The 12,792-nt window shown below is 50.5% G+C and overlaps 1 protein-coding gene across 3 annotated transcripts in view; it reads right to left on the reverse strand.

Annotated features, from left to right (window-relative positions):
* Window positions 1–206: 206 nt before the first annotated feature.
* Window positions 207–12,792, reverse strand: part of SRRM4 (serine/arginine repetitive matrix 4) — a 41,275-nt gene continuing 28,689 nt past the window's right edge. For all 3 annotated transcript variants that reach the window (XM_079322344.1, XM_079322343.1, XM_079322342.1), the window contains 5 exons: window positions 4,482–4,819; window positions 2,714–2,926; window positions 2,348–2,458; window positions 1,097–1,231; window positions 207–528 (listed from right to left, as the gene is read on the reverse strand). In XM_079322344.1, the coding sequence (XP_079178470.1) occupies window positions 288–528; window positions 1,097–1,231; window positions 2,348–2,458; window positions 2,714–2,926; window positions 4,482–4,819 (1,038 nt within the window). In that variant the 3' untranslated portion in view covers window positions 207–287. The remainder of the gene's footprint in view (window positions 529–1,096; window positions 1,232–2,347; window positions 2,459–2,713; window positions 2,927–4,481; window positions 4,820–12,792) is intronic.

A 12,792-nucleotide genomic window follows, 5' to 3' on the forward strand; every position in this document is an offset into this window, starting at 1 on the left:
GAGCACCAGGGAGGATGGAGCAGGTCTGTGGTGACAGACCCTCTGTAAAGCACCGACCATTCTTCCAGCCTGGCCTGCGGAGCTGGGACTGATCCACCCACCCCGCGCTGGGGCGGAGGGGCTGCACCAGGGCTCTTACTCCGAACCGGGGCGGGGGACCCGGCAATGCCACCACGTCAGTATCGGGGATGATTGCTATCGATGGCCAGGTAGGTGGGAAGGAAGCGGAGAATGCCAGGAATGTGGCGGTGACGCCGGCACCCGGTGTCAGCCAGCAGTGACACTCCCTAACGACGCAGGCTGTCGGAGCTGGCTCCTGAGTCATAGCTCCTGCTCCTGCTGCGGCTGCTCCTGGGGCCCGAGCTCCGGCTGCTGCTCCAGCTTCGGCTCCGGCTCGTCCGGTAGCTGGAGTAGCTCCGGCTGCGGCTCGGGGAGCGGCTGAAGCTGCTGTACCAGGAGGAATAGCTGCCGGCGCTGCTGGAGGAGGAGGGGCTGGGACGGTAGTAGGGGATGGGGCGTTTGCGGGCACTGTGGGGACAGAGAGATGTGGGTTACCAGCAACGCAAAGGCAGACTTACTGCCAAAAACTCCAAAAAGCACTGTTTACTCGGCACAACGCTCCCACAAATGTGATTGTGCTCGTTTAAAAGAGATCAGGTAGCTGATGGGCCTTGGGATTCAAACCACCCACCACCACAGCCCTGGGGAATGTCTCAGCCACTCAGTCTGCTGGGCTCTACTTGATGTTGTCCCAAAGAGCCCTCTGCATGGAGGTTGGAGTCAATAGTTGACATCTACCACAGGGCAGGCTGAAATGAAAAGCCCGTAAGGGAATGCTCTTGGCACCTGAGTCCCTGCTCTGACTTCATCTTCTTTTTCCCTTCAGCTACTGTAAATTGAGACCCTCTCCATCCTCCCTGTGCCTCCAGCTGGAAATCCCCAAGCTCTAGAGGAGGGGTGGAAGGGCCTGCTGATCAGGCTCGGGGAAACCGGTCTGCTGGAGAAACCTCCTCTGGCAAGGGCTGGGGCCCAGGGACAGCCCTCATGCCCCGGGAAGCTGAGCCTGTGTCCCAAGGACGGGACAGCATCCCCTTGCCTTGTGATGCGCCGAGCCTCCAGGTGGCTGGGAGAGTCTCTGCGGCGTTTCCTCAGGGGGGAGTAGGAGCGGCGCCGCCGCTGCCGCTGCGACTCCTTCTCGCTGGAGCTGTACTTGTGCTCCCGCTCGCGGTCCCTGCGGAGGGCACACACGGGCACTGTCACTGCAGGGGCTTGGGGTGGAGCAGGGTGGGGAGGCAACGACCCATGAAGGCATAGATGAGCAGAGGATGCTCAGCTCCAACAGGGACAACTCTCAGCGCTCTGGAGGCATCACCCCTGAGCACTCACATGGCTGGACAGAGACTGGACACCACTGATTGTCCCCAGGAGCTCCAGCAGTGTCTGCCAGTGGCTTTGCAGTGCCAAGCTAAAATGGCTCCCAGGGACCTGTGTCTGTGGGTGCAGTCTGTATTTAGCTCTTGCTGGCTGTGCTGCTGGAGCTGGCAGGAGCAGCCCTGCCAGGAGGCCCCACGTGAGCCCAGGGCCTGGTAGCCCTGCAGGGCTCTGCAAGCCTCGCCAGAAGGAGTGCCGGTGTTGCTATGGTTTTCTCTTTTGTTAAATTCCCATACACGTCAGCACAGGCCCTTGTGTGCAGTGTGGTTGATTTCATACACCCTGCTCAGTGCCATCTGCAAAGCAACACGTTACAGGTCAAGGGCCTGCCTGATCCCTGCATGCAGGAAGTGTTCTCCTCACCAGCACAGGGATTGTCAAAGCCTGCAAGAATCGACCCTGGGAATGTACAATTTTGAGGTTGCAAAATGTTCACAGCAGCACAGGTGCTACCAGGAAAACCTGCCAAAGGCATCTCTAGGGTTGAACTGTCAGACTGTTTTCTATAGTGTATGGAGGGAGTAGAGGTGCCTGGACTGTGTTTCCCTCTGCAAGGCTGTGAGTGCCTGCCTGAGGATACCTGGAATCTGCCCTCACAGCAGGGGCACTTCCCCAGGCCTGACAACTCTTTGTTAGAGCTGTGACTCTAAAAAGCAGAGTGTCTTTCTTTCCCTGCTTTTCTCTCTCTGCCAGGGGCTGCAGCCCTGCTGCAGGGGCTGCTGCTGTGTGGACAGACCCAGCTCTGCCCACCACTCACACCAGCATGACAGTGATGGAGGCAGGAGGAAAGTGTGAGGCAGCAGGTGCCACATGAGTGGACAGTAAATACCCCAGGAGTGGACAGTAAATGCCCCAGGAGTGGACAGTAAATACCCCAGGAGTGGACAGTAAATACCCCAGGAGTAGACAGCTGTACCTGCTGCGGCTGTAGCGGGAGTAGCTGGGGCTCCGGCGAGGTCTGGAATTTCTACTCCCAGGACTTTTTTTGCAGGATTTGGAGGAATAGCTGGGGGAACGTGAGGAAGACCTGGGGATAGGAAAGAAACAAGAGAATTAAAGATGCTGGAGGGCAAGGCTGTACTAGACAACTCCAAACCATCAGGGGAAAGAGATGTCCCATTCTCCAGAGTCTCAGCCCAGCTCTGTCTGGCCAGTTCACCCCAAGCCTTGTGGATCCCTGAGCACCCCCAAACTCTTACACCTCCCCCTGCAGGGAGCCTGCCAGCTGCCAGAACTAGACAGTGCCCCGGGTGACAGAGACAGCCGTTCTAGCAGGCGTTACCTCTTTGCCGAGGAGCAGGAGCTGCTTCGGGAGTAGCTGGGAGAGGCCTTGCGGTGGGAGGAGCGGGAGCGGCTGGAGCCGGGGGAGGATCTGCCCGTGCTGCTGCAGGACGCGCTGCGGGAGCCAGGCCTGAGCGGCGAGCTGTGCGCTGGGGAGGGCAGGCAGGGTCGCTTCTTCTCCTCTGAGGATCCCAGACATGAGGGTAGGCACGCTCTGTGAACATAGATTTGGACACTTTTTGAAGCTGTGGCTGAAGTGGGACTGGTCCCTGGCTGAGGGGAGCACCGTGCTCCAGCACATAAGTATCCCCTCCTTCCATTCCCTAACTGGAGGTAAAAAAGCTCCAGCTCTCTGTCTCAGCTCCCCAGGCTGCTGCTGCAGCAGACCCCATGTGTGTGGGTCAGAGCCTGAGCTCACCCTTGGCTCTGCCAGAGAGAAGAGGTGTGGAGGAGCTCTCAGGTGGCACAGGCAGCAGCTCATCTGCCCCATGCCCAACACACCAGAGGTGTCTGGCTGGCAGAGCCTGGTCAGGCCAGCGAGCAGTGCTGGTGCTGGGCAGGGAGTGAAGGAAAAAGTGCTGGAGTAGGGCAAAGGCAGAGCATGGCAGGGCAAGGGCTGTGCTCCAGCCTGGCTGTGGAGCAGCGTGAGTGGGCACTGAGCAGGCATGTCCTGTCGCCTTTGGACAGCGCCGTGTGAATTCCTCCTCTTCTAGAAGTGCTCTGGGAATGCACTGGGGTCAGAGCCCAGCAGCCAGGCAGCCTCCCAGCAGCCAGGGCCCGCTGCAATCCCAGCTCCACCCATGTGAAGGCAGAGTTATCCCACTGGAGTCACCATGAGAAAAGTACAGACAGACCTAAAATTTTACCCTCTGACTGAAAAATGAGGCTTGTTCTTACTAAAATCCATTACCCTGGCTCCCTCCTGTCACATTCAGTGCTCCAAACCGTGTCCTGCCTCTGCCTTTCAGCCTTTAGAACCCAAGGGCCTGAGCTGGAAGAGCTCCCTACAACCACTGTCTGAGCACAGCCCTGGGTATCAGCCACCACATTGCAGTGCCCTCATTCCCAAAATCCCCTGGCAAACCCAGGAATGAGAGGTGGTGCTGGAGGGTAGCAGCTACTCCCCTCTCCTGAAGATGCCCTGTGGCCCCAGTGCAGAGCTGCTGCTGTGTTATCCTGCAGCCCACCAAGTACTTGTCCCTCCCTGTGCTCCCCACTGGCAGGAGATGCTATCTTGTCACCCTGGAGCTGTGCTGGATGAGCTAGCAAGGGGAAGGTTGGATTTGGCTCATTGGACAGGTGAAAGAACAGCCCATAGTGATCTTAGTGGAAACAAGCCCCACTTCCCTTCCCCACAGTAGGCAGAGAGGGAGAATTAGCATGGCAACCCCCAGATGCTCCTTCTAAATTGTGCCCAGAAGGGCTACAACTTTTTTTTTTATATGGCCATGAGGGATATGAACAGGTGAGCTGTGAACATGGCCTGACCCAGGCCCAAACCCTGCATGAGCCACAGCAATGCCAAAGCACTGACACAAGCAATGTCCAGGGATGTGATGGCTGGGTTTTATCTTCCTCCTCAGGCTACAGTACTGGTCCTTACTGGGTTCTGGATTCCAGCCTGGCAAGACCATGGCTCTGGCTGCTACCTGCCTGCCTCCAGAGCACAGAAAGCTCCCTGCCAGCTCACCACGGGCACTGGCAGGAGACACAGAGCAACAACGTACCAGGTATTGGGCTGCCTGCAGCAGCTACTGGCAATCACTGACCTTCGGTCTTGTCCCTGGGCATCTGGAGACAGATTTTCCAAAGCTGTTCCCTTGGTCTGGGAAAAGCAACTGGTGAAGGAATTTCCTGAATCAGAGCTGTTATCGCTGTTGGCCAGTTTGGGCTTCCCGGACGAGAAGGCATGGCCAAAGCCATCATGGACTAGACTTCTTTTCTCCTGGCTGTCCTTTGACCTGGATGAGCTCGTTTGAGTGGAGGGAGGGGAGGAAGTATCGTTTCCTGAGTCATATTCATGATACTCTCCGTTCTGGCTGGCTAGGTTGCCAGGCGGGCTGTCTGTTTTGGTAAAGAGGTCAGCAGAAGACCCTGACTGAGAGATCTGAAAGCAAAAAAGCCATTTGGCATTGTTTGAATGGTTTTTGGGGGGGTTGTTTTTGGTTTTACTTTGCTTTTTTTTTTTTTTTTCCAAATAAACCCAGAAATTTTACCATCATGATGCACTGAAACAAAATGAAAGGAAAGAAAAGAAACAAAGTAAGAAAGAAAGAAAAAAAAGAAAGAAAGGAGAAGAAAACAAAAGCACATATCCCTAAAAGAAATCCACAGTAAGAAGAAACTTATTTTCCCCCTGCTATAATAATGGGAAGATTTAGAGATCATGCAAAGAGTATCAGCATGCGGTTCATGTTAAACAAAAGAGCTTAACAAAGTAAGCGGGCAACCAAAGAATTAAAATAACTAACTAACTAAATTCAAAAGAATGTAACAGAGGACAAAGCCCTTATTTAACCTTAAAGAGGGTAGGAAAAAAAAGAGGGTATATACATATGAAAAAAACCTACATAATCCTTGCAAAGAAATAAAAAATGAAACAAAAACTTAGATGAGTGAATTTTTTTAAGCTTCCTTAATAAAGTAGCTGAACCAATATCACTAAAATAAGCAACAAAAAATCAAATCAAATCAAATTAAGGGCTTCTGTACAAAGCAAAAACTGGCAAATAAACAAGCTTATCACTTTGAAATTAAAAAAAAAAAAAAAGAAAATAAAGAAAAAATAAAAAGAACAAAGAGGGTGAGGGGGAAAAAAGAAAAATCCCTTTGGAAATAAAAGGTATACAGATATTTTTTGGTGTGCTTTTTACCCCCTGAAGAAGATATAGCTAATGCGCTCAAGTGACCTAATAAATTCCCTGGTGTCTTGCGGATAGCATCCACTTACCCATCAAGAACTCCTCCTTTAGTAGGTAAGGTGTAAGAAAAAAGGAAGAGCGGGCAACATAAGTCCATCATTAGAGTCTCAAATTACATGAAAAAAACATAAACCCTCTCTTCAATCCACACTGCCAACTGTTTGCTGCCTCCTCTATGCAAATGTCATGACTGCTTTTTGTCTGCTCGCTTGTCTCCCCTATTATTCACTTTTGTTTCCTTCTGCTTTAAATTGGCCTGTCCAGCCCGTTCCTGGAGGCTGATGGCTTGTGCTGAAAATGCTGCAGCTTGCACTGAATCCCCCCGGGTTGTATGGAAATGACAAAGGGAACTTGAGTGAGGGAAGAAGCAAAAGAATAGAGGAGGAAAAGTGTCCCCATACTGTGTATCTGAGACCTGTGGGGAAGGGAAGGGCAGCTCTGCTCCTGCCAGCCTCTGCAAGGGGGCCAGCCACACCCTGGCTGGGTTGCTGAACACAACAGGGCAAGCAAGGACCTTGAACTCACATAGTGACCTGGACAGGGCTATTCTCTGGGACCCTGAGCACCACCAAGGGGATTGACAACATTTCAGTGTTTTATAGTCCAGTTTTCACTGCACTGGCATTTGTCTGAGCCAGCTCAGGAATGTGGCACTGGGAGTGAGGCTGTGTCGGTGCTGACATCTGCCCTTGTAATTGGGTGAGAATTAGAGCCAAATGCACATGTCTGCACTCTCATGGGGCCTCCCCCTCTTTCACTCAGAGCCTCCACTCTCCTCAAACCCACCCATGAGGTTTGGTGCAGGGTTCTCAGAGTGTGGACACACGTTTGGCTCCCCCCCCACAGGACAGTCCTCCAAGGTTCCCAGCAAGCCGTGCTCCCTCAAACACGTGCACATGCCCTCATGCCACACTCTGGGGCACACAATGCCCCCATCTCTGCCATGCTTTCCACACTGGGGACCTGGGCCATGCCCTCAGCAATCTGAGCCGAAAAACCACATTGCAATGTTGGTGCTGCCTCAGGCAGCCGAGGAGACCTGGATCAGCTGTCACACAGCAGGCACAGGGCCAGTCCCTTTGGAAAGTTTAGCTCTGGCCTGGATGGCTTTTTCATCCTCAGAGGGGCTGCAGACTCAGCCTGTGTCATGTTTCACATGGATCTCCATCATATCAGATGGTGCCTCCATATCCAGGCTCCTGCCTGTGGCATTCAATCTGTGTCCCCAGGGAGAGCTGCTCCCGACCCAGTTCAAGGTGCTAACTGGGACAGGGACAGCTGACTCGGACACAGGTGCTGAACCAGAGCACAGCTACCAGCACCCACAGCAGCTCTCAGCACAGTCTGCAGAAGGATGACTGCCCACAACACTGGTGCTCTGAAAACACCTGGAGCTGGAGGATCTCCAAGTACTTTCTGTGTTGCCAGGGAGAGGAGCATATTCTGGGATAAGTGATTGGTTCATCCCAGCAAATCCACAATGAAGCTCCCCATCTCCACCCCACAATAACTTCTAATTGATGCTCGGTCCCAGCTCAAAGGAATCAGAAGCCCCAGCAGCAAACATAGGAAATGAAGCGATCCTTCTTCATTAGTCAGCTTGCACCTTCAGTGCAGAAGCCCTGGACAGAGCAGAAATGTCTCCCAAATGTTCCCAACTAGGAATGAGTGGAGACACAGATTGCAAGTCCTTATTTGAGCATCTGGAACTGCTCCTTGCTTCTTCTCAGCTCTAGCAATTCTCTACCAGTCCTTGCTTACTCCAGCAGAAATGGGAATGTCACAGGAGCCTAAGGGATCCTAACAGCCAGCTCTACTTTTCACCAGTTCTTTCTGAAACCCTGATGCCTTGATGCTTTCTGAAATCCAGAGGCCCAAGAGATCTGATCTCTGTACTATGGACCACTGCATCCCAGCCACATTCCAGAAGACACAGGATTGCACTTTCAAATATGTTACCAGACAATTTTCTTTTAAAATGGGTTTTGGTTTGCATTCAAGCTGAATTCTAACTCAGAGACAACCAGCTTTTCACCACCTTTCACCTACAGGCATAAATCCAGCATGTAACTCCCTGGCTGCAGGGGTAGGATGAGCCTGGAGTGGGCACAGGGCTGCTCCAAGGGACACTGACCCCAGCATCATACACAGAAATACCTTCCTTCTGTTCCTTCTCAGTTTAAACCAAAAGGCTGCTATTTCTGCCAAGAAATACAGCAGTTTCTTGGCATTTCTAAACCAGCTTTTCAGACTGACTCCAAGACATCTTTGCTTCTGCTCTGTCTTGGCTGACATCTACCTTCAAAGCAGCAACTGTTGTCAGCACATCACAAAATCTGTCAAATGACTGGGAGGATCAACAAGCTCCTCTGTAGTTCAGCATCTGTGGCAGCAGCACTCAGGGAAGAGGCAGTGTGGGTATCAGTGAAAAATGGAGCTGACAGTCTGGGTGGGGGCTGGAGGGTCTGGATGGGGCAGGGCAGGTGCCAGAGGGACACAGCAGCTTCTCAGCCCCACCACCCTGGGGCACCAGGCTGTAGCCAGTGGCTTCCTGCAGGCTCTGGGGGAGGTTCTGCCCTGCAGCAAGAGCCAGGACAAGTCTCGGGGTGCTCAACTTGCCTGCCTGCTTAGACCAATTCCCCATATTCCCTCCTGGATAACCTTGGCTTTGCTCTGGGTCCCATTTTACTGTTTCTGAAAGTCCTGCCAGCCACCCAGGATGGAAACAGAGTATCACATCTAAAAACTGCACACAGCTCAATTGAATCACACCATTCTGTGTGATTCTGAATTCTAATGGCTTTTTGCTTTTCTAGGTTGGCTTAAAAGAGCCTGCTCTTTCACAAATCTAATTCTCTCTATGTGAACATTTGGATTTCCCCCACACACAACCCCTAATAAGTAATTAAACAATCTCAGTGAACTTTGCTTCATCCAGCTTTCAGCAGGGAACATACTGCTGCCCTCAAGGGAAGCCAGGATATGTAATTTATTGGATTTTTTTGTTTCAAATCATTATTTAATCAAGATGAGGGGGGGAGCAGAAATGAAGCCCTCACTCATATTTCAGACTGTAATTCCAAGTGCAATCCCAGACCAAGAGGCAGCGCAGTCTAACAGGTTACAAAAATACAATCACTGCTGTCTTGCAATGGAGCTGAACAGCTCCATTTACAGTGCCCCAACAGCCCGGGGCGAGAGATGACAAAGCGCTGTCTCAGGCACCGGGGACAGCAGCGCGGCACAGCCTCACTCAGAGCCGCAGGATTTCTTGCGTGGGGCTTGTTCTCTTGTTTTGCAACTCACTTCAAAGCGGAGTTAATTTCTCTTTCGGAGAGGCATAACGCCTGCCTTTCTCTCTCTTTCTAGGCACTGCGCTGGTGAAAGGAGTGAAACACTTGTGTGGGTGACCCCGGCGAGCCCCGCTCCCGGCGAGAGCCCGGCCGACATCTGCCAGAGCCGCCGGCACGGGCAGCACCTGCTGGGGCTGCTGGGGCTGGGGCTCTGCGCCTGCCCTGGGGCTCCTGCACCTGCCAGAGCCCGGGGAATGGCCTCGCCTCTGCTGAGAACCTGCCCCAGCTGAAAAGACAGCTTATGATTCAGTACAAAAAGCAGAAGTTCTGTGGCAATTCAGTAAAACCCCTTTTTGCACAGTTATGAGTCCCTGACTCAAGGAGCACTGAGTGGCAAAATCCCTTTTTTTTTTTTGGCTGGATGGGGAGTTTAGGGTGAGGTTTCTGTAACACAAGGGCTAAGCTGAGTCCCAGAGCAGGGAGGCAGTGACACAGCTGTCCCTGAGCTTGGGATTTTTGGGGCTGGATGGTGTTACTGCTGAGCAGCCTCGCTCACCAATACATTGCTAGGATAAACACCAGAGAATGCCAAGCAAAGATTTGTTTATTTTCAAGGATCTTTTTAGCCCGCTGGGTTGCAGGCATTGCATCCCCACCTCAGCTTGAGCCAGGCTGGCACTGCTTTGGAGCAAGGGTTTGTCTTCCAGCACCTCTTTTTGATAGCTGGGGCACAGCCCAGGCACTGATCCTTTCCCCCCAGCTGCTGCTCCCAGCACTGGGCTGTGGATTTGTCAGAAAATAACCAGGGGTAGCATGGCTGGGAGGGGAAGACGGGAAAAGAAAAAACAGAACAACTTCCACATTTATAGAAGGTTTTGCCTTTCTGCTCCTGAAGGGCTCTGTTTGCTGTCAAAAACATGCTGCCTAGCACTCAATAGTTTTTCCTATGGAAGCCAAAACCCAGAAAACAGCAGCAGCAAGCCAATATGCAGGTCTGCCATAAGGTTTCCTCAGCCTTCCAGCACACTCTGTCCCAGTCCCTGCACAGCATTTCTCCATTCTACCTTCCTGCAGACACGAGCACAAAGACAAACAGCATCATTTGGAGCAGCTGTACCCCACTGAGCTTCACTGGAAATCTGGCTCAAGCCTGTGATAATTTGTGGTATCACAAATGAGTTACAGTGAAAGCAAAGGAGCTGGCAAGGAAAGTGTATGCACGGTGCAGTTATCTTCATCAGCAACAACAAAGGCAATTAGATCTGTGCCCTGCAGGTATTTATATTGCACTGCTAAAGGAAAGCACAGAGGCACAGTCATCCATCTGTGTCGGTGAGGAATAAAGTGCCTGCAGTTGGGCAGGGGTATTCTGTGCAGAAATAAATGCTGCACATTGCCCATAGCTTCTTGAGGCACAGGCCCACAGTCCTGCTCTCCATAGGTGCCTATTGTGGCTGCATGGGATTAAAGGAGAAGGAGAGGGAGAAGCTTGAAAATTCACTGCCAAAAATAAAAGTAGCAGGGAACTTTGAGGTGTTTCTGTGTACATGCATGTGTGGGTGCACCAGCTTTTGCATAAAGAGGGAAGGAAGCAGCAAGGTAGATGCATAGGCAGGGCATTGTTTTGTGTGCTTTATCCCCCAGCAGTTCCAGGCAGACCTAGTTAGAAATTGTGGCTGTTTCATTACAAAGGAATGAAGACAAATAGGGTGGGGAGGATAGCAGAATTTACCACAAAGCACTTCAAGTTTTCAGAAGCAAAACAGTGTAGAATAAAAACCACCTTGAAAAGCAAAACCTTTGTTTTGGAAGTGCTATAGCATTATCTCATATTTTCCTGTGTCTCTCTGTGTTTTCCCCTGATACTTCTTGGACAATCCCTTTCCTTTGGAGATATGACAGTGCATCTCCCCAGGTAAGGATGGTTTGGTTTGGAAGCCCAGCCAGATGGAAGGATAGGAAGTGTAACATACCAACTCTCACAGAGGACTGAAACATGGAATTTTGAATACTAATTCCGAATTTTTTCAAAAAATGTTTTATAATCCAGCTTTTTTTTTTTTTAAATATGTGATCAACATGCTCTGCAGGAGCACATTTTCATTTCAGGCTGCTCTCAAAGTCTGACAGAATGAAGCTTATTCATAGAGCAACCATTTAACTCATGAAAAGGAAAGGCATCAAAGGGTTGTGTATAGTCATTAATAAATGAGACTAAAGGTTCCAATTCCATTTTTCCCTTGCCACTTTCTTTTGAGTACACGATATTTAATGACCTTATTCAGCAAAATTTCAGGGGCAGCTCTTAACCAGGAGCTTCAATTTGAACAAGTGCTTAAATGTGCTCTTGGTGTCCCAAGAGAATGTACTTCTTTTGGGGACAGGAGGACAGTAGTGGCTTTCATCAGACATTTAGTCATTAAAATATTTGCTCAAGTTATTAACCCTTACTAGAAAGAACACAGGAGTTTCCTGATGACTTTTACTTTGCATCCACCCCCTGCATCCGGAACTATCAAGCTCTTGTCTTCCCTTCCCTGCAGCTTTTCCATTTGCTTCACTCATTTACCTCGAGTGAAGCAAATGGAAAAGCGAGTGCAGGATGCTTGAGTTTAGCTCATTTTAAAGCTTTTTAAATTTTAAATTAGAGTTTACCCTTTCTCAGGAAACAGAACAGCTGGCAGTTGGCCTCACAGGACTTAGGGAGCCTGGCTTCCGAGAGAGGAAACCTAGCACTAATTAAAAACCAGACTTAGGCTCAAAAGCATTTATGAAAAACACGCTGCTTGAACTAAGCAACACCCTGGTGACATGATGCAGTCTTTGGCTGGTTGTTTCATTTGGGGGGAGGAGCTCTGAACTCAGCAACACCCCCAGTTCATGGCAATGAGCTTCATACCTTGTTTTTCTTCCTCTGCGTGTGCGTGCACACATCAGCGTGTGGTGTGAGGTTCTGCTCTCCACGCTGCCTTATAAGGCTTTACAAGCACTGACTCACATGGCCCCACACGCTCTATAACGAGAGCAAATATGCATATCTATAATGTTGAGAGACAGCTTGTGCCTGTCTGTACCCACGTACAATCCCTGGGTATTTTGATCAGCACGCTGTCTGTGTGGGTGAGTGGGTAGAGTCTCTCCTCTTGCTGGCACCATCTCTCTCCTATCTGATGTAGCTCCTGCGTGTGGCTGAGCTATTTCCAACTGATGACTGGGCCTAAAGGAGAAAACAACTTCGGGGCTTGGAGGACTCTACAGTCAAAACACCTCTAGCATTACACATCCACACGTGTGGCTATCAGATCCTGCACTACCTCCAGTCCTATGTAGCAATTTCTCTCTCCAGAGTGCCTATCTGATACCAATACCACAGTCAGGACATCACACCTCTGCTTTACTGCTGCTAGGAACAAAGGGGAAACACACCACAGAAAAGGAAGACTGATCTCAATCTCTATCTAATATTTCTCTCCATCTCTTGCTCCCTCAATTCATGTATTATATCATCTCTTTCTGTGTACACGGATAAACATCTCAAGGCACTGAGCCTGATTTTACCCTCAGATGCACATGCAGTTCCCATTAGCATCAATGAGGGCAGCTCGTAAGTTCCAAATTTGGCCCCTGGGCTTGTCAGTCCAGAGGAACAGTGATCCTAGAAGGATCCTGACAGTCAGAAAACATCCCATGCCAATAATCATCAGCTCATTAAATGTAAATATTCCTTTTGTAGATGTTGATACCCTTTTTCAGCCTGAAGGACTAAACTTTTGGATGTAAAGACCAGTGAATTAAGTTCACATCCAGCTGAGCAAAGACTGCATAACAAACTCTTCCCTCTAAAATATGTTTCTGGAGGCCACTTT

This window comes from Erithacus rubecula (genome assembly GCF_903797595.1).
Source record: "Erithacus rubecula genome assembly, chromosome: 19".
NCBI classification, from domain to species: Eukaryota; Metazoa; Chordata; class Aves; order Passeriformes; family Muscicapidae; genus Erithacus; species Erithacus rubecula.